General features: G+C 45.4%; 1 protein-coding gene and 2 long non-coding RNA genes across 9 annotated transcripts in view; 1 reads left to right on the forward strand and 2 right to left on the reverse strand.

Moving 5' to 3' along the window:
- Positions 1-14,381, reverse strand: part of RGS7 (regulator of G protein signaling 7) — a 307,380-nt gene extending 292,999 nt beyond the window's left edge. For 2 of the 7 annotated variants that reach the window (XM_028531204.2, XM_036016117.1), the window contains exons 1-2: positions 13,574-13,884; positions 12,840-12,966 (exon numbers count right to left, since the gene is read on the reverse strand). In XM_028531204.2, coding sequence (XP_028387005.1) covers positions 12,840-12,917 — 78 coding nt within the window. In that variant the 5' untranslated portion in view covers positions 12,918-12,966; positions 13,574-13,884. Of the gene's footprint in view, positions 1-12,839; positions 12,967-13,573; positions 13,885-13,988 lie in introns of those variants that run through there. The other 5 variants (XM_036016116.1, XM_036016118.1, XM_028531203.2 and 2 more) reach the window with 5 other exon arrangements.
- Positions 2,404-3,229, reverse strand: LOC118498303. Its single transcript, XR_004900822.1, has 2 exons — positions 2,949-3,229; positions 2,404-2,742 (listed from the first exon to the last, which is right to left on the reverse strand). It is a non-coding gene; the product is annotated as an uncharacterized LOC118498303 (long non-coding RNA).
- On the forward strand, positions 5,981-6,945 carry LOC118498304. The gene is made up of 2 exons (XR_004900823.1): positions 5,981-6,061; positions 6,131-6,945. It is a non-coding gene; the product is annotated as an uncharacterized LOC118498304 (long non-coding RNA).
- Positions 14,382-20,238: the final 5,857 nt, after the last annotated feature.

The following is a 20,238-nucleotide window of genomic DNA, read 5'->3' on the forward strand; positions in this document are numbered from 1 at the left end:
AACATTGATACTTATCATCATTTTTGATGTAAAGAGCTAGACGTCTCGTGGTAAGAAAAATAAAACGCCTTGTTGCTTGCCTAACATTTTTGACATTTGCAGTGCATTTCCCCATGTTATCACATATAATTGTCACAATAATCCCCTGAAGTTGCTGCTCCTAGCTCCTCTCTACATGAGAATAAAGAGCTTCAGGGAGCTGAAGACACCCTCGAGTTTGCAAAGCAACAGAGGGCAGCCCGCTGCCTACAACATGTGGGCTTTAGATTCTATACTCTAATCCGGGAGTGAGGTCTACCGGCATGGTTCGAAAAACACAGAGCTTGGAGTTAAACAGACTTGATCTCAAATCCTGACACCACCCATTTTCCATCGGTGTGGCCTTAGGCAAGATTCTCTTCCTCTCTGGGCCTCGTTTTCTTCATGCACGGAATGGAGGGCCAGTACTCACCTCGTAGAACATTATGAAAATTAACTTGGCATAAAGTGGGTTCTCAAAATACCTACATCCCCTTTTCTGGGTTCTCTAGTCCATTCTTTATTTCCTCCACTTCCTCTCCTTGCACCACTCTTGTTCCACACAAACTTTGTTTCTTGCCGTAAGTTGTAGGCCTCCTCAATTCATCAATGAGAAGTTTAATATCTATTTGATGAACAGTGTGCTGTATGCAGTGTATTTATGTAGCAAGAGTTAGCCACAGACAACGGGTAGGTCAGGGAATTATGCCAGTCCAACATGGAAGCTCCACTGGTTCATGTGCCATTTTTCTTAGTACCTTACATATTGGGGCATCACAATGCAACAACCAAACACAAAGTACACACACACATGGGTGCAGCAAGCCGTGCAGGAATGTAGCATTGACCTTGTGGCCCATTCTTCCTCTTGGCCCAGTCTGACTAAATGCTAGGTTTCAAAAGGGACTATATATTCTAGAAATTGCTTGTGGATCTGTCGCTCCTCCGTTCTTGGGATTAGAAAGTGCGCTGATAAAGAACAGAGTATGACCATCACCGATTCTTTATCCCCTGACATTTCTAACAAATTACCTTGTACATAAGAATTGTTCGATGCAAATATTAAAATTAAGTTGAACTACATGCAAAATTCATCTGAGTCAGAATTTCTTAACTTGTTTACAAGAAACCAGAATTATTCCTAGAGAGCAAATAGGTTGTGTTGAAAACAAAACAAGAAACACATTTTAAATAAAACTGGAGAACTCTTATGATCTTACCCCTGAAAAATAAAAGGCATTGGATATAGTGGTTAAACTGGTTAGAATGCGATTTAGTTGTAAGTGACAGAAAGCCCAAATTTCAATATCTTGAAGGCACATGTAGGGCAGTGAAAATGCCCTGGATGATACAATGATGGATATATGTCATAATATATGTGTAGAAACCCATAGTATATACAACACTAAGAGTGGACCCTAAAGTAAACTATGGGCTTAGGTGACTTACATGTGTCAATATAGGTTCCTCCTTGGTAAAAGTATACCTCTCTGAGGAGTAATGTTGATAATGGGGGCGCCTATGTGGGACTAGGAAGTGTATGAAAAATCTCTGTCCCTTCCTCTCCATCTGGTTGTAAACCGAAAACTGCTCTGAAAAACAAAATTCAAAGAAATAAATAAATGAGGTGATTCTTCTCGAACATAAAACTCTGTGCACGCAGGTCAGGTTGGAATGCTGACTCTGTAACCATCGGGACCTGGGATCTCTCCCTTCGGTGGAAACTCTCAGCTTCCAGCGCCCAGCCCAGGCAGCTGCATTCCAGCCAAAAAGAATGAGAAAAGGAAAGAAGGAAAGGGTGGGTCCCTCTTTCTTAGAGGGTACTTCCCAGATACTATCCATACCTCTTCTGTGTCTGCATCTCTTTGGCCAGAATACATCACATGGTCATGCCTGGGAGCCTGGGAGACGGCATCTTTATTCTGGGGGCCCTGTGCCTTGCTGAAAACACAGAATGCTATTATCACAAAAAATGGGGAAAAGAAATAGTAAGGGCAGAGAGGTTTACCGCAGTTTTACAAAGTGGCAATGAGCTTTGAGTCCAACAAGTCAATATGCTACCAGGAAATTAGTTCATTTGTGATAAACCTGCGGAGTAGGAATGGCACACAAGTTCAAGGCTGTGACAATGCCAGTCAATGAGGAGAGCACGCCTCCATTCCCAACAGGCGCACTGCTTCCGACGGAAGCCGTCAACACTTCCGTCACACTTGTTCTTAACGCTAAGGCATCTTCAGGTTGGTTGAAAGAAGTATGAAAAGAATAAATTACTGCATAAAACCAAGACTTAAGAGGGAAGGAGAGATTCATTTGAAATTATCTTTCTACACTAATCTAAATGAATAGTAACTTTTCTGGTTCTAATCAAATATATCTCCTTTTTTGCATTCAGGATAGAGTGGACACTCTATATTCACTGATATTGTCCAAAATTAAGCACATGGGGAATAAAAGGGAGGAAACGAAATAAAAGTCAAAGAGGACAATGAATATTCAAATTTGGAAAGCCTGGGATTTCTCTTTAAGAATTTACAAGATTCTTTAAGAGCTGTAGGATCACCTATCCTATCCCAACAGCTCCAAAAACAGCATTTTCATAAAATCAAAACAATAAAACTGAATTTATTTTTAAATGTGCTATTATTTTAAAGTTTTTATTAATAAGCTTCAGCACTATCATCACCCAAAAGAGTCAATTGTTGAAATTTCAGTCGAACTAAAAACCTGAATGCTAGCCCTGACTGGCATAGCTCAGTGGATTGAGCGCAGGCTGCAAACCAAAGTGTCGCAGGTTCAATTCCCAGTCAGGGTACTTGGCTGGGTTGCAGGCCATGACCCCCAGCAACCGCACATTGATGTTTCTCTCTCTCTCTCTTTCTCCCTCCCTTCCCTCTCTAAAAATAAATAAATAGAATCTTTAAAAAAAAAACCTGAATGCTAAGAATAGAAAGGACTTCAATAATCTCCCATTATTAAGAAGCTAGCTCAGAAGCCCAAACAATAATAACAGAATTTTGGTTAGACAGAAATGTCAGTGGTCATACCATCCACAGGCCAAAACCAGTCCTGAGAAAAATCTAATCTGCATTTAAAAGCTCTGGATTCTCCAAAGAAAATATGCAAATAAGTACATGAGAAGATGCTCAATCATTAGAGAAATGAAAATCGAAACCATGGAAGACACTAATGACTATAAACAAAAATAACAACTGTCGGTGAGCGTATGAACTTTGTGTACTGCTGGTGGGAATGTAAAATGGTATAGCCACCGTGGAGAATGGTATAGAGTTCCCTCTAATAATTAAAAATACAATTATCACATGGTCCAATAATTCCAATTCCAGAAATTGAAAGTAAGGACTCAAACAGATATTTGAACACCTGTGTGTATAGTAGCTTTGTTCACAATAGCCAAGGGATAAGGGGTGCAAGTACTCACTCATGAATGGATGGATAAACAAATGTGGTCTCTACATACAATGGAATATTACTCAGCCTTCAAAAAGGAGGAAATTCTGACATGCTCAATAACATGGATGAACCTTGAGGAGATTATTGTAAGTGAAACAAGCCAATCACAAAAGGGCAAAGGGGATGTGATCCCACTTACAGGAGGTACTCAGAGGAGTGAAATTTATAGAGAAAAAGTGTAATGTTGGTTGCCAGGGGCAGGGGGAAGAAGAATGGGGACCTGTTGGATGGATACTGAGTTTCAGTTTGGGAAGACAGGAAATTTCTGGAAAGTTCTAGTGATAGTTGCACAACAATGTAAATGTATTGTATGCCATTAAACTATATACCTAAAAATGGGTAAAATGACAAATTTTATGTTATCTGTGTTTCTTTTAATCTAAATCTGGGATATGTTTATTGATTGGGGGGGGGGACATCGATCAGTCTCGTCCTGTATATGCCCCAACTGGGGATCAAACCCACAACCTCCATATGTGCCCTGACTGGGAATCAAATCTGCAATCTTTTGGTGTCTGGGATGATGCTCCAACCAACCGAACCACCTGGCCAGGGCTGTGTTATCTATGTCTTACCACAACAAACAGAAAGAATGATACACCAACCAACTGAGCAAATATGAAAAAAATTAAAAAGCTCATGGGGGATAATGTGCCATTATTTTAAGGACTCAAGACAAATAATAGAGTAATCATCATTTCATCTACCTTTATCTTCATAAAAGAACCCTATCTACTGAATACATACTAAAGAATTTATATCTCAGTGATATATTTTCAAAATAATTACCTGGGATATAGCACAACTGGGGCACATAAATGAAATAATATTTACCCACAGTTAATAACTGTTGACACTATGTGATGGGTAGAGGAGATCTTTGATATTTTCTCTACTCTTCTATTTGTTTGGATTGTGCCATAATTGAACATTTCTAAGTACTACTTATTGTACATTACCATGTGAAATGGTTTGAAACAAAATTATGGAGAGCCAAAATTATCGAGAACAGTAAATTCTAGAGAATAGTATAGGAAATGGGGAAGCCAGCGAACTTACAGGCACGATTATTCTCATCCCCATTTTACAGGGGAAGAAAGTAAGACTGCAAGAGGCAAAATAATTTGCCCCAAGTTCACATGCTTTGTGTCAACCGTAGCGAAGGAACCTGACAGCAAAGCGTTGAGTTTAACAGGTACTTTTCTCTAACTGCAGGTACATCTCTTTCCCTCGCCTGCTAACCAAGGCTCTTCAGTTCTGAGCTGCCAGAACGGGGGGGTGCCTGCTTGAGAGCCTAGGGAAGGAGATACTTGCTTTTCTCAGGGACGAGATCAACACCTCTGACTCCTCTGTCTCAGTGAAGCCTGAGGGTTTTCGACATCAGCTTATCTCCACTTAGTCCATTCACTGAGCACTTACTAAGGATCGGCAACTGTTAAGACTTCCGGCACCGAGCTAGGCATTCAGAACTGCAAATGGAAGACACACATCAACATGATGTCTATTTTAGAAACCAGGTGACCCCAGAATAAATACGTTTTCCTACCAGCCAGGTCTTCCCTTGTCATGGCATTAGCGGCCCTATGATGAGTTGCTTGACGCCTGTCTGCCACTGTGAAATTAGCTCAGAGAGGGCTCAGATCCCGTCTGTCTTGTCTCCAGCTCTCCCCGCAGTCCCCACCACAGAGCTCGGTCACAGCCAAGCACACGTCGTAAGCAGAATCGAAATCGGAGTGACTCAACCACTCACTAATTTCACTGGAAGCCACACAGTGAAGAGGCAAGAGTGGGGACTAAGCTTTCATTCATTCATTTGTTCACTCATTAATTCATTCGTTCACTTGTACCTTTCTGCAGTCACTATTCAGGGACACCTACTATGTGCTGGGAACACGGACGTGAGGGAGAGGTGTCTCCCCATTTATGGAGTTCATCAGTTCTGCCACTCATTCCCAAACAGCCTTAGGCAGTCACTCTGTCGGCCTGAGTCACGGGTTTCAGCTTTCTTATTATAGGAACAGGGCACTAATAACCGACGTGCAACATTATTTTAAGGAAAACATGCAAAATGCGAAAAGGACCTGATGCAGGGTAAGCATGCAATAAATGGCAACTATTCTAATGAATAAGAAACCAGAAGTCAAAACACAAAATATTAAGTATAAAAGTCACAGCAAATGCCGAAAGGCATTAGTATCCAGAGGAAATGCATGTAGAAAAGTTCAGCAACAGAAGACATTAAGAATGTATTCTCTGCCCTGGCTGGCGTAGCTCAGTGGATTGAGCGTGGACTGCAAATCAAAGCATCGCAGGTTCGATTCCCAGTCAGGGCACATGCCTGGGTTGCAGGCCATGGCCCCCAGCAACTGCACATTGATGTTTTGATGTCTCTCTCTCTCTCTCTCTCTCTCTCTCTCTCTCTCTCTCTCTCTCTTTCTCCCTCCCATCCCTCTCTAAAAATAAATAAATAAAATCTGAAAAAAATAATGTATTCTGTCTATGTGGTACTTAATTGTCTTTAAAATGCTTGCTTATACATCATCTTAAATAGTGAGGGTGAAAATTGTCTCAGGTTTCTTAATTGCCTTTAAAATGCTTGCTTATACATCATCTTAAATAGTGAGGGTGAAAATTGTCTCAGGTTTCTGTACTAGAGAAACACATTCTAGTACACCAGTTTACCCAACATTCAAAAGCTTGGTGTGGTTAAAATAAAAATCATATAGGTTTAGATTGTTCTTGACATCTCCCAGGAATGACCAACCAGGAAATAATGCCACCGGAACTTCTGAATGGCCCAGAGCGCCGGGAATGCGCAGCAAAAGCAGGGGAAGATTTCTCAGGAGGACTGTTGCAAAGCTTATTCTTGCAGGGAGTCTTGGCCGTGCCCAAAATTCCAAAAAAAGACTCTGTAAGCATTATCTGCCAGTCTCTCTTAGTTGGGCATTTTCCCTTGGGTTTCACCGTCTTTTCTGCGAGTCTATAAAGCAGGCTCTAAGAGAAATTAAGGACACTGCCCAAGCTGACCCAACACATCAGGCGAGGTTGGAATCCACATCCGACCCTCCTTGCTCCTGCACCCTGCCCTCCCATCCCTACCACTTCCCTGTGGGCTTTGTTCCTCCCTTTTAACACGCTGAGACACAAGAAAGAGAAATGAGCTTTTTTTAAAAAAATGGATTCCTTTATACCCCAACTTTAAATTCTCAACAAGGATTCCAACCACTTTAAATCCTTTTTACCAAGAAGCTCCTGGTTTTCCGTCAGTCTTCTTGGGAAATGGAATAATAGCTAAGCTGCCTCTCTACGACGCCACAAGGCAGAGATGAACTGAAATGCTTTCACCACCAGGTGGCAATTTTAATGGAGCTGGAATCAAGTTCATGATTGCCTCTTAGCGTTCCAATGTCCTGGGCCCTTTGTTAATTGAATACGACTCAAGGCTAAAGGGAATTTGAAAAGAATAAGTTAAATTTGTCTATTGCCTTGGCCAAATGGCAGAGGGTAGCAGGATTTTTTCTCCTGAGCATCTGGGTACACCCCCTTTATCATTTACAATTATCTTACAATTAGATTGATATTTTGTAAGATAGAAGTCTCTGTAACCCTGACATTTAAATGCCTGCTTTATGCTGCCATAAAAGAAGGAGCAAAGACCAATTATTTGTGTTGCTTGTTTTTCCAAAACCCTGTTTTCAAGGAAATAACATTTATTAAGTCACTAACCCATCCAAATCCAAAATGTTTCCCTGTTCTCCGCTGTGATCGCATTCTATCACCCACTCTGCCTAAAAATATCCGGATTTCCATCACTCAACAGAACCACAAAGGCTATTAGAAGGCCATAAAATCCCTAGATGGCTTCTCCTTCAGACACCCGCACTTTCCTCTGATCAATTAGACTTAGGAAGGTTGGAGGTGAAAATGAAGGGAACGGAAATCGGGCCGGAGACCCTCAGCTCTCCCCCAGACAGCGCGGACAAGCAGCAACCAGGCAGCAAGAAGCTCAACCAGGGAAGGCTCTTCGGCTCTGAACTCAGGTTAATGATTACCCCAAATCCATCATTAAACTCCTGCTCGTAAAACGTCTCTGCGTGCTTCTCAGTGGAAATATCGCAGATGACGGTCCTATTCCAGCTCAAAACACGTGTCAGTGTTCCTGTCGCTGAGGGGAAACCAGGTCTGCCCTTGACTGGGATTAAGATCAGATTTCCGGCAGACAACGTCCCTCAGCCCAGAAAGGTACTTTATTGTTTTTAACCGTTTATTTCTGATTTTCTTTTGTACTGGCTTCAGGAGTAGAGCTTCGTGGTTAGACAGTCATATACTTTACACAGTGTTCCCCTCGATATTTCCAGTACCCCAACTGGCTGAGAGGGGTGCTTTTTACTAATCTAATTGATGCAAGGTACTCCGTTTTGGAATTCTTCACAAGTGCTAAGACATTTCTCCTTCTCCCATTGCCTGCCTTCCAGCCCAGACCCTAATTCTGAAATCTGAAGGTAGTGGCTCAGGCCTTTGAGATCATCTATTTGCATGCATCCCTCCCTTGTCTAATGGGACTCCCTCTTGTGACCAACTAGAAATATTGTTCACTCTGCTAACACCGTAAACCCAGACAGATCAAAATACTAAGGCTCAAAATGTCAAAGGTTATTTTTATAGTGGTGTTTTAATGGGACGACTATTGACCCCATCAAGGTTGACCAGACTGGACAATCCCAAAGAAACCGATGCGCTGAATTCACGCAGAAAACGTGAGCTAACGCACCTCTCACAGATCAGTACTGTCTGCCACACCTGCCGCTCAGTCTCTCCCAAAAAAGAAACAAGTCACTCCCCTTTCTTGCAGGTGTGTCTATTTTTACAGAACACACTGAGTTCAGAAATAGCCTTCGGACACAATGTCCAGTTCAAGCCAGGCAGCGCAGGTGATCTTCTTACTGGGGTGAGAAATCCCACGGGGCCTCCTAGTCAGTGAGGCCAGTGGCCCCCTCTCCCTCTTCAAGAACAGAACAGTCTTAATCCCTAAGGACGAACCTTGGCCACTACCTCACATATGGCAACATACTGGACCCCATGGCCCCTAGGACAGCAAGTTTAAAGGCACCAGTCAGTGACCGTACACAGCAGATGCTCAAACAAGGCCGGTATCCACTCTTTTCCCCAAAAGACATTGTTTTTTTCTTTTACAGCTAAAATGAGAGACATCTTAGGGGAAAATCATACTTCACTCTTGGACCTCTTTCTTTTTTTAATCCTCCCATGAGTATATGCTTATTGGTTTTAGACAGAGGGCGAGGGAGGGAAAGAAAGAGGGAGAGAAACATTGATCGCTTGGTTGACTTGTACATGACCTGACCAGGGACCGAACTCATTACCTAGGTATGTGCCCTGACTGGGAATCGAACCTGAGACCTTCTAGTCTACAGGACGACACTCCAACCAACTGAGCCACATGGGCCAGGGCCACTCTTGAGTCTGTTTTGATAAGGAAGAAACAAATGGAAGGAGAGTGGCTCAATGGAAGAGGAAAGAGGAGAGTGAAATGGAAGGAGAATGTCTGGGGGGAGGGGAGGGCACAGTGAACATCACAGGTTTGCTGTTCCCACGCACACACGTTCATTCCACTCACACGCACAGTGAGGAAAACATTTTCATTTTCTTTTCTGTCAGCCGGAGCATAAGCGATGGCTGCAATAATACCAGAAGTTATTGGTCACTGTGAGCATCCTTGCTAGTAAGGTGCCAGCATGCCGGCCAGTGTAAAATATTGGCCTCGAGGTGCTCTAGAAATTTGGCTTTTCAGACGCAAGAATGTCAGCTCCTGGACAAAAAGTGATGTATACCATCTGGTGGGCAGCATGGGGGCCTGACACCGAATCCGGAATGTGTCTCCCCGAACCCGGGGTCCTTTAGAGCAGAGGCCAGCCCCGGAAGTGCGGGTTTTGCCCAAAGCAGGTCAGAAATGAGAGCAGCGTTTGCGCCCATAACCCCAAACAGATCTTAGATCTGAATTGTCACTTCTGCAAAGGTTTCAGGAAGCTAGTCTGAATGTAAGACAAGTCAGGGCCAGGTGGGCCTCTGATTAAGAAAGCTAATTACATCTAATGGCATTCCCATCAAGGCCGGTCTGAAGGGACCATGGAAGCTCCAGGAATAAAAGTGGGCAAGCCTCATATTTTACGAGCTTTTAAATAAGGTGTTCTCAAGTACATAAAATGGCATAACTACTCTAACTTGATCACTTGCTTATGAGAAAAGTAGCATTATAAATTTTTCAAAAATGGGTAAGGCAAATATTTGGTCCATATGGATTTTTTAAAACACCCCTTTGACATCAAATGAAGCCCACAGAGATCCTTCACACAAAGTCAGAAAGCTACTGGCGAGCCCCTGAGACCGACCCGCAGGTACCAGCCCTGATCATGCAGTAGCATCACTACTGCCCGTATCTGTCATTCACTCTGGGGGCAGGACCACAGAGCTCAGCCAACTGTCCATGTTGCTCTGTAACATGACTAAGGAATTCTTCATGAAAAAAAATCCCTGGAATTTTCCTGTTACTTGGAGGAATTCCTGTAATACAGATGACGGTCACCAACATAGCGAGGGACAGCAGAGGAACAAAACAAACTCAAGCATCCAAAGCTCTTTCCTCTGAATTCCACTTCGGTAACCACGCGCTCACGGTTCCCTCCCCCTCACAGGGATATGCTTAAGAGTCCTTCGCAGCCTACCTGGATAAGATGGAAACGGCATTTACTTATCTTCAGTGTGTAAGTAAGTCATCGGAATCTGGCAGTAAACAAGAGGTTCCTGGGGGGGGTGGGGGCGGAGTTAGTTCAGAATCCACTTGCAAGAGCGGTTCCGACAGTGACGCAGAGGTGGGAAATGGGCAGGGATCAATAAAACAACACTCTCTCTATCCATCCCCTCCACTGTGGTTGCGCAATGTACTGTGGGACTGAAGTTCTTTCCTAGACCTCTGATGGATTTCATGATTAATAAGCATTTGTTATTACACAGTGCTTGTTCTTTCATTCAGACGGAGCAGATGAACTATCCCAATATACCTGTTCGACCTATACCCCTCTCCAAATTAAAATCTGGCCTCTACAGAGAAGATATTAAATGTAAAGACCCCATAAGATAGAAAGAAAAAAAAAAACAGAGACAAAACGGTCACAAGCACTTCATGATGGCATATTCTATGTACACACAGTCAGGGACCATTTGACTTGGTAACTAGCAAATGACAACCAAGGACACTGTGTTTCTGTATATAAATTATCTGACATTTCTTTATACTGAACTAAGATATTTTTTCCAATAACTGCTTATCGGGGAAATCTTGTCTAAAAATAAACTATCTGTGGCATTCACCCTCAACACACAGCTCATAAAAGGAGGTCACAATACAGAGCACAAGCAGGTGTCGGCTTAGCCAGCAAAATGATAACACTTAAAAGAACAAGATGTTGCATCCTCTCCCCAAAGTCATCCAAGTCTATGCACTCACAAGCAGCGCTAACGCCGCACAATGTATACAGCACATTCAAAATTAGTACCATGAAGCTCAGATACACTAAATAACCCAGTCACTGTTCCTAAACCTCATAGCCTGGTTTTAATGTATTTTCATGATAACTGACTAAACAAGACACATGGATTGATGTCATAGTATGTCTATTTCTAATCACGATGACTTAAGTGTCTACTCCATTCAGCCCCAGTCTTCTATGAGGAAACAGAGAGAAAATGTAGTGTTTGACCCAGCTACATACAGTCATTTCACATCCAAAAACCCAACTCTCTACACGGCACACACTTATAAGATAGAATTAATAATTCTCATACCTTGTATGTTATAAAATACAAACTCACACCAAGCAATAAAACTATTATAAATCATCTTAAAACACAACACTGCCCCCAGATAGTTCTCAGAACCAATTCTATATAAAATAGGCAAATATCCAGTTATTTCAATCATCCTAGAAATAAGATACTAATAATTTAGGTTCAAGTTTATTATTTCCTTGCTTTATCCAGATGGGATGCTTTAGGCTAAACAGACAACTTATCTCTATGTTTTTCTTTCCTATCACACTATATTGTCCCAGACCCGTAAAACTGTGTTCACAGGTATACAATACAGGACTGTGCATAAGGCTAGAGGAAAAAAAAACAGCTAGCATCAGGTGCATATGCCTATGCATGCTCACACTAGCAATAATAACCTTCCCTCAAACACATATTCATCATCACCTTTGACTGACCCTGGGCTGCATGGCAGGAAAGTTTTGACCTCCTACCGGTCAAGGAAGCACATAGCCTTTCATCTGAATTCACGACTAGTCCTGATCCTGTAGCCGAAAGATCAATGCAAATGCATCCTGACTTTTCAATGAGCTCATGCCCATCAGAGTCTTTAACATTTTCTCAGTTCCAAGGTATGGTTTCCTTTTAACCATTGCTAATGTTAACTGAAGAAATCCTTCCCAGTAAGCACTACGGCAAATATGCTAAAGAAAATAGCAATCCCAGCATAAACGGCAATAGAAATGACTGTGACCAAAGTTGAATAAAGACTACCACCTCCTTATTTTCAGTAATATTGTTGATCCGCACCAGAGCGAAGTTACCTAAGCAACCACTCTGCATCATGGACCATATTCAAATACATCTTCATTGTAGTGGCTCAATATCTACAATTTGGTTGCAGATAGCATTCTCACCAAATGCATAAAACCATCAGATCTGTTTGTGGCAACAAGAAAAACCCACACAACCTCTGGAATATAAAGATTTATGTATTGGGCATAGAGCAGTATAACACAAGTATCCATAAGCAAAATTATAAAAGCAACACAAAAGTACAAACTAATTTAGGCTAAAACAAAGAAAAAATTACAACCAGAATTGTTCCGCTAGGAGTAAAACCATTAAACCATCCACACACTCAGACACATGCACACTTGCATCGGAACCGCAAAGAGGTGTATGTTCATTTCTAACGTTAAACATTTCTATTACCATTATAACCCCAATGCTTAGCGATAGGATAAGGGAAAGCTTCTCAAAGTTATTGAGGATGCTATGAAATCATGTGTGGGGTGCTCCAATTTTTTGTTCTTGCTGACCCCTGATTAAACTCTTCAGAAGCAGCCAGAAGTGTGAGGGCAGAGCTGGCTGTACCTCTAACACACTTGAGAACGTCAGATCATCCTCAAGTGCAGTCCTTTGTGATCTGGAAATCCATCAGGCCAGAAAGTTGACATCCGAGGAAACATGTCAAGGGAGCCAGAAGTTCCCCGCTACGTCCAAGAAAGTGAAGAAATTCTTACCTTTCTGTACACCAGCATGTTGGGTGATTCGTCTGCCACCCCGTTGCTGGTCTGCCCGTAACTATTCCCTTGGGCCATGTCACCCACACTCGGCTCGCGCTGGGAGAACAGGAATTATCCGTCCGCGCTGCAAAGGGTTAGAGGGACTTCAGTGAGATCTGAATGGCGGTGCTCAAGGGGGCCGACGCTCTGGATTCATCTTCACCATCCACAGCCCCCACGCCCCAGGGAGCGCGCTCACACGCTGGGGCTGGCGGGAGGAAGTAGCACATGAGCAGTTGTTTGGGTTTTGTGTGGGTGTTTTTTTTAACTGAATCTGTACCTACAGTAACCCCAAGGAACTGCCAGAAATGACCGTCTTTTAGCTCAAGTCCTCATTTGGCTATGGCTTTACATGGAAGTGATATTCTAGATACTTATTTTTAAAAGGATTTGGCGCTCACCTGAAAAAAAAAAAAATCCCCACGGTCACCATTTCCAGACTACAGAGAGTTTTCTCTCCCAAAACCTGCACGTCCACTTAATGTTTTCCCAAAAGAGCGGAAAGGCGACACCGGCTGCCGCACATTGTGTCCCAGGTGTGTGTCTGGTTCCCCCACATGCAGGCGCGTGGCGATGCCCTTCCCCGGTACCGTGTTTCCTCTCCGTTCCCCCGCGTCTCCCACCCACAGCCCGGGTAGCCTCTGCTACTTTCGCCTGCCTGCGCCGCCAGCCACTGGTTCCTCTCCTCTCACCTCGCTGTGCTCAGGCAGTCAGGACGTAATCGTGCCCAATCTCTGCAAGAAGGCATCAGGATCGACCCGGCAACGAGAACTGGTGGGAGTTCAACCCCACTTGAGGGCAATTAGCGCGCTCCCCAAGGGAAGCAACCTAACGGAGAAGCCTCAGAGTAGCCATCCAACAGGAGCCAACAAGCAAGCCCCAGCTCCCGGGCTCGGCTCTCACGGCAGCACAAATGGCAGGCGAGCCTGTGCCCCGCGCCAGCCGCGGCCGCAGGAACCGGGCGGCAGTTTCAGCACCGGGGACCTAGGCGAGCGCGGGGCCCCCGGAGGCGGCCGCTGCGCAGAGCGTGAGGTGGGTGCGGGGCGGGGCGGGGGCCTGGATGGCTGGGGTGGCGCCGCCACCTCCCCTCCCAGGTCCCCTATTTACCTCCTCGGCCAAGGTCACGGCCCCGCCGCTTCTCCCTCCCCGGGCAGGCTCGAGTGCAGGCGGTGTCAGCTGGCGGCAAGCAGAGCAGCGAAGCAGGGCAGCTTCATCACACTGGGCGGCTGCAGAATCCGCGCCGTCCTGGCTCCCGGGGCTTAGGCGACCGCCAACCTCGCCGCCGCTGTTGCACAGGCGGTCCAGCAGCCGCCGCTCGCGTCCGCTCCCTGCGGCCGCCGGGCTGGCTGCCTCCCTCCTCCGCTTCTCCGCCTGGGCGCTGGGACCAGCAGAGCGCGCGCGGGAGCCGAGACGCCCGGCCCGTGCGCGCGCGACTGGGAGGCCGGGGGAGGGGCGATCACGTGGGCCCCAGCGCCTGAAGGTGCGGGCTCCGAGGGGCTGTGCTCCGCCTGGCCACACCGCTGGGGGCACCCCGGCCTCCCAGGCCTCCCCACCCTCTCCCCTGGGAAGATCAGCTCGCGTTCTCGCACACCCCGCCCGCCCCGGTGTACAAGCCGCTGAAGGCCTGGAGATCCACGCTTAATGCCCAGTGGCAGCCGGGAGGGAGAAAAGGCGATGGGTGGGTGGATGGGTGGATGGATAGATGGGTGGATGGATGGAGCCCCATGCAGCCAGCTGGCTGCATTCATCACGTGCCAGGTGACTCCGCTGACAGTATGAGGGAAGCAGTTGACCTAGTATCCTTACAGTTAAATAACCAGAATGGACAGATAGTGACAAATCCTAGGAGTGAAAGACGTGGTCCCAGGACCAAATGAGTCGTTCAGCCCATTTGCCCACGGCTTCCACAGTTTCCTCCCAAGTTGGAGAAGTGGGCTGCCAGCTGCAGATGAAAATCTTGCCACCTTCAAAAACTGAAGGACCGCCCCCAATGCCTAGTTTCTCCCTTTGGCAGAAGGAGCTCAGAGGAATGGCCTCACACACACTACTTTCATCCACTGGCAATTTCAAAGAGGGCCTGGGCGCTGACCCCCAAATCCTCCAGGTTGCTGCCGCTAACTCTTCCATAAGGATTAGAACGACCTGAAGGAGAAACGCACGTTTTGCCCCGATTATAGAAAAGAAACTTGTGTCTGGCTTTCAGTGTTCCTTCCTCAGCTGCGGGGCCGGGAGACACAGAAGTTAATCAAGCCAGCCCCTTCTTAACTGCCTGGGTCTAAACCGAAGAGAGCTTACCCACAGGCAGGTCATCCGTTCCCACCACACACGCCAGCCCTGGGCCAGTGCATTTCCCCAGCCCCACCCAGGCCTTGCCGGGGTTCACTCATGGAACAAATATTTGTCCACCATCTTCTGTTCTAAATACCACGGCAAAAAGATTTCTGTCCCAAACTGCTGTACATTCACCCTACTCTGACCCATATCCCTGTCTTCCCCAGTTCCCAAAGTGTTTCCAGTGCCCTCTCTGGAAATATTGATCATTTTCAGCAAAATTACCATTTTTGTTCAACTTCTCTGAATATTTCCTTAACATTCTTGCTCTAGCTAAAACCTACCTCTTCCCCTTCAGCCCCTCTCTCCTCCCCCTTGCCCAGTCTCCTCCTGGGGAGCTGATGTGAATGGGACTAAGAAATTTGGAAAAATTAACTGGGCATGCTCGTTCAGTTTCATTACTTCCTCTTAAAGAGGAACTGTGAAAGGAAGCAGGCTTTCTTTTTTGCGGCTCTGGATAAAAGTTCTGCCCTGTAGGGGGCCTACCGCAGCTCAGCACTAAGAGATCATTCCCATCAATAAGCAAAAATAAATAAGAATAAAACTAACTTTGTCTAATTTTAGGCGTGGCGTAGAAGGAAATGCCCTGCCCCGTACACCTATCATATAAATATGATATCATATCTACGTATAGATATATATATAATTTCACTTATATGTGAACTCTAAAGAATCAAATAAACAAATAATACAGAAACAGACTCATAGATACAGAGAACAGTTGGTTGTCAGAGGGGAGGGGGATGGGAGACTGGGGGGAAAGAAAGGGCGAAGGGATTGAGAAGTTCAGATGGGCAGGTACAGAAAGGGCACAGGGATGCAGAGCACAGCATGGGGAAATAGTAATATTGTCGTGACTGCGCACGATGCCAAGTGGATTGCATGCAGGGGTGACACTTTGTCAAGTATGCAACTGTCTAGCCACGATGCTGTACACCGAAAGCTAATACTAAATAATATTGAATTATAAACTGTGACTGAAAAATAAAATGTAACATCCTCTAAAGATACCCTGTCCCTCAGAGTAAAAGACACCTTTGAAACACCTCTGAGGCCCTCATCACCGGGCACCGCGCTACCTCTCCTGCGCAGCTCTCCCTCTCACTCTCTCTGTTCCAGCCGCTCCGCTCTCCTTACTCACTGACACACCCGAGACGGGCTGCCACCACGGGGCATTTGCACGGGCTGTTCCCCCTGCCAGGATGCTCTTCCCTCAGATTCCACTCCTGTTCTTTCTTCCATTTTTTACTCACATGGCACCCTCTCGAGGTGGCCTTCTCTATACCGTGTTTAAAATTATGTCACCCTCCCCTCACTCCTGTTCCGCTGTCCTTCCTCTGATTTAGCTGCTCATCAGAGCATTTACTGTCTTCTAACATACCGAACAACGGGCTTATTGACTATGTACATCGTCTGCCTCCTCTGGGAGAAATTAAGCTCTGGGAGCTCAGTGTTACTTTCTCCCCTGTTCACTGCGCTATCCCCAGGGTCTAAAACAGGGTCTGACATATAGTTGGCACCCCATCATTGTTTGCCGATTTCCTGAGTCAATAAATCCATGAACATGACTCCGTTTGAAAAACTGGGTGCAATAGAATAATGCAGTGAACAACTTTGAACAAAACTGAATTAGCATCAAGTTTCACTGTGGATGAAAATGATCCACTCTTGCTCCGGCTGGTGTGGCTCCGTGGATTGTGTGCGGGCCTGCAAACGGTAGGGTCACCAGATTAATTCCCAGTCAGGGCCTATGCCTGGGTTGTGGGCCAGGTCCCCAGTAGGGGGCGCACGAGAGGCAACCACACATGGATGTTTCTCTCCCTCCCTTCTCCTCTCTAAAATAAATAAGTAAAATATTTTTAAAAAAGAAAAAGAAAATGATCTACTCTTCATATCTGCTTCCTATGTGTCATAAAGGGGAAGAATAATTTCTTTTCCCACCACACGCCCACTCCGCACAGAAGTGCTTTGAGAATTAATTAAATGGTAACATGGAGAAAGCATTCTGAATTTCAAAGAGAAAGCATTTTATTAATTTGAGGCTTTTATTGCGTGAAAGAATTGTAAGTGATACAGGGGCAAGTACAAAGATGAGAACAATTTAAAGGAATTGCACTGTTCACAATACCACGTTGGCATTTTATGACATAATTGATTTGAGATTGATAAAAGAGCGAAAAAAAACACCCAAAGTGGCTTGAGAAATCTTACCCTGAATGAGAGACTTTTAAGAAATACTCAATTCTCAATTATTTCTAGTGCAATACGCTCCTCGTTAATGAATTATTTTCCACTTCTACCATCCTTTTGTCCATTTTATGACCATTTTCCTGCTCATTAGAACTCCCATAACAATGTCAGGGGCCCACCAAAAAAAAAAAAAAGAGGAAAAACTAAAATTCTCCTCACCGGGGGTTTATTCATTTCTTTTTCCTGTTGAAATGTTTAAATTCTGATCTAGATTATTCCCGAACTGACACAATTTTTCAGTGGTGCACACTTTTCAATTAATTGGAGAGCTGGCTGAGCAGATTATGAGTGGGATGCTGTATAATGCAGGGAAGGAATACAGAAGGTGTTGGGACTGTCCCTGTCCTTTTGGCGTGGTGGAACAGGGCAAGAGAAAGCACCATGGCCTCTGAATTTTAGCCCTGACTCCACTGCTTAAAATCTAAGTCACGCTGTGCAGTGACTTGACCATTCTAAGCCTCGGTTTCCTTGCTATAAAACAAAACTCATATGATCTGCTTCGTCTTGCTCTACAGGGCACATCTTTTCATTTTAAAGCAAATGACATGTTTGGAAAGACAGTCCAGGGGCACTCATACTGACCACATCAGGAGAAGAAGCAGTACCCCTGCTGGTCAGGTACCAGCAGCAGCGACAGCTCCAGTAATAGAAGCAGCCTCTCCAGCAGGCAGTGCGTGGCGTCCAGAATGTAGTCAACACACCAGGCGACAGAATCAGAAGGGCGCGACAAGAGATGAAAGGTAGCGCCCCTGCAGGAGGGCTGTGCGTGGCAACAACAGGTCAAATCAGGACCTTTCAGCAGATGGCAGAACTGATGTCAGGGTGGATGCAGGCGGAGTTCCAGCCGCTGGACAGGCGTCGATTTGGTCATGACCTCAGACGGTGGAAAAACACAAGCAACTCACTTCTTACTTGGTTTCTAAAGTATTAGCCACGAATAGTCTTCAAACTGGACACGAGAGAAGACATGATTAGAAAAGTAAAAAAAAAAAAAAAGTGGAAGAAATAACCCTCGAAATAACCCTCAAAATAACAAGTGAAGAAACTGGGCTTCAATGAAATAAACTTATTTTCTCAAGTTCACACAGCTTGTCAGAATAAGAGCCAGGAGCCTCCCCCCACCCCTCAGTCTTTAGATCCCAGATCTGATGCATCTCACATTATGCGATGGTGCCTTTAAGAGCCAGCCGAGACTCAGGATAAGGGAAGAGGGAGTGAAAGAGCATTCAATTGTGTTAAAGAGTTTACCTCCAGAGTAGGAGCACTTCCAGTCACTGGCACTGAATTTGGCAATGAAATTATCAGGAACAGTTAAAGCACTGGAGAGAAAAAATGGTGGCAGAATAGAGCCAATTCATGAAAACAAGGGAGAAGATGGATGCAGAAGCTGAGTTGGTACCCAGAGCCTGTCCATGGGAAAGCTCTGCAATAGTTCAACACCTGTTTACTGAGCTCGTGCAAGCATACCAGGCCTCGTGCCAGTCTCTGAGGAATGGACCTTTCCCAGGACAGGGTCTGGCAGACGAGAGATCCGGGGAACTCACTACAGTGCCCTGTGACCAGTGCATGTGAATACAGCGTGTTAGGACAGCACAGAGATGAGAGTCAAGGACATTTCATCAGGGTCTTTAAAACTCCCAACACTCCCCCAGGTGGACGCAGAGGAGGCACAGCCCAGCAGCGTCTCAGGTGGGTGGAAGAACGTGCGCTGAACCACAGGCACATGCACGAAGTCGAATGTCCGATGAACAGCCAACAGTTCGGGGTGGCTGGTTTCCACGAGAAGGAGCGACTTTGGTGGAAAGGAAGCTGGTATATAAATACATTGGGGTCAGACTGTGAAGAACCTACAGCTCCTCTGGGAAGTTTGGGCTTTAAGCAATCAGAAAGTGGATGGTTTTTGAACACTTAAAGAGAAATGTGGTTTTTTTGCTTGTTTAATTTAATGTATTGGGGTGACACTGGTTTGCAAAACAGTATGGATTTCTAGTGGACAACTCAACAAAACGTCATCGGCACACTGCACCGTGTGCCCCTTGCCCCAAGCAAATTCTCCCTCCATCCCCTTCCCCCCCTCTGCCCACCTCCAGCCACCCCCACCCTCCTTTCCCGCACCCTGCTGCCATCACCACACTGTTGTCTGTGTGTCACGTATACATGTTTTCTGGTAATCCTGTCACCTTCCTTCATCCAGTTCCCCGGACCCCCTCCCCTGGGACAGCCATCAGTCTTCGATCACAGGAAGCCACCCACGTGTCACACCAGTCTTAGCCTCATTTCCTCTGGGAACATGGTCCCTATAACGCCAAGTGAGGGCTATACGAAGGCAGTATCTATTATTCAACGAGGCATCAACAGTTTCTTTTGTGGCAGCTTTATAGACATGGTGGTACGGTGGGGGTTTGAACTGGATTCAAAACAGACTGAAGAAGGTCAGAAAAAAAAGAGCCCTGATCCATTGGCCAGGGCTCACCAGAAAGGAGGACCACAGAGGGAACAGGCAGAGTTCTGACCTTAGAACCTCCCCCAGTCTAACTGAGCTGGTGCACAAAGAGCCCACTTCTCCAACTCACCAATGGCCCAGACCATGGGCCATAGCTAACAGCCTGGACAGTGGCAGGGGGGCCCACGGAGGCCGTGGCAGGCTGAAAAGGCGGACCAAACCAAGTAAGGTGACCTTGAGCAAGGACAAAAGTTGCGCCTTATATCTCGGTGAGAAGGTTGGATTAGCACTAAGTACAGGATGAATAAAATACGACCGAACATCAGTTCAAAT

The sequence above is a fragment of the Phyllostomus discolor genome, chromosome 15, assembly GCF_004126475.2.
Source record: "Phyllostomus discolor isolate MPI-MPIP mPhyDis1 chromosome 15, mPhyDis1.pri.v3, whole genome shotgun sequence".
Classification (NCBI taxonomy): Eukaryota; Metazoa; Chordata; class Mammalia; order Chiroptera; family Phyllostomidae; genus Phyllostomus; species Phyllostomus discolor.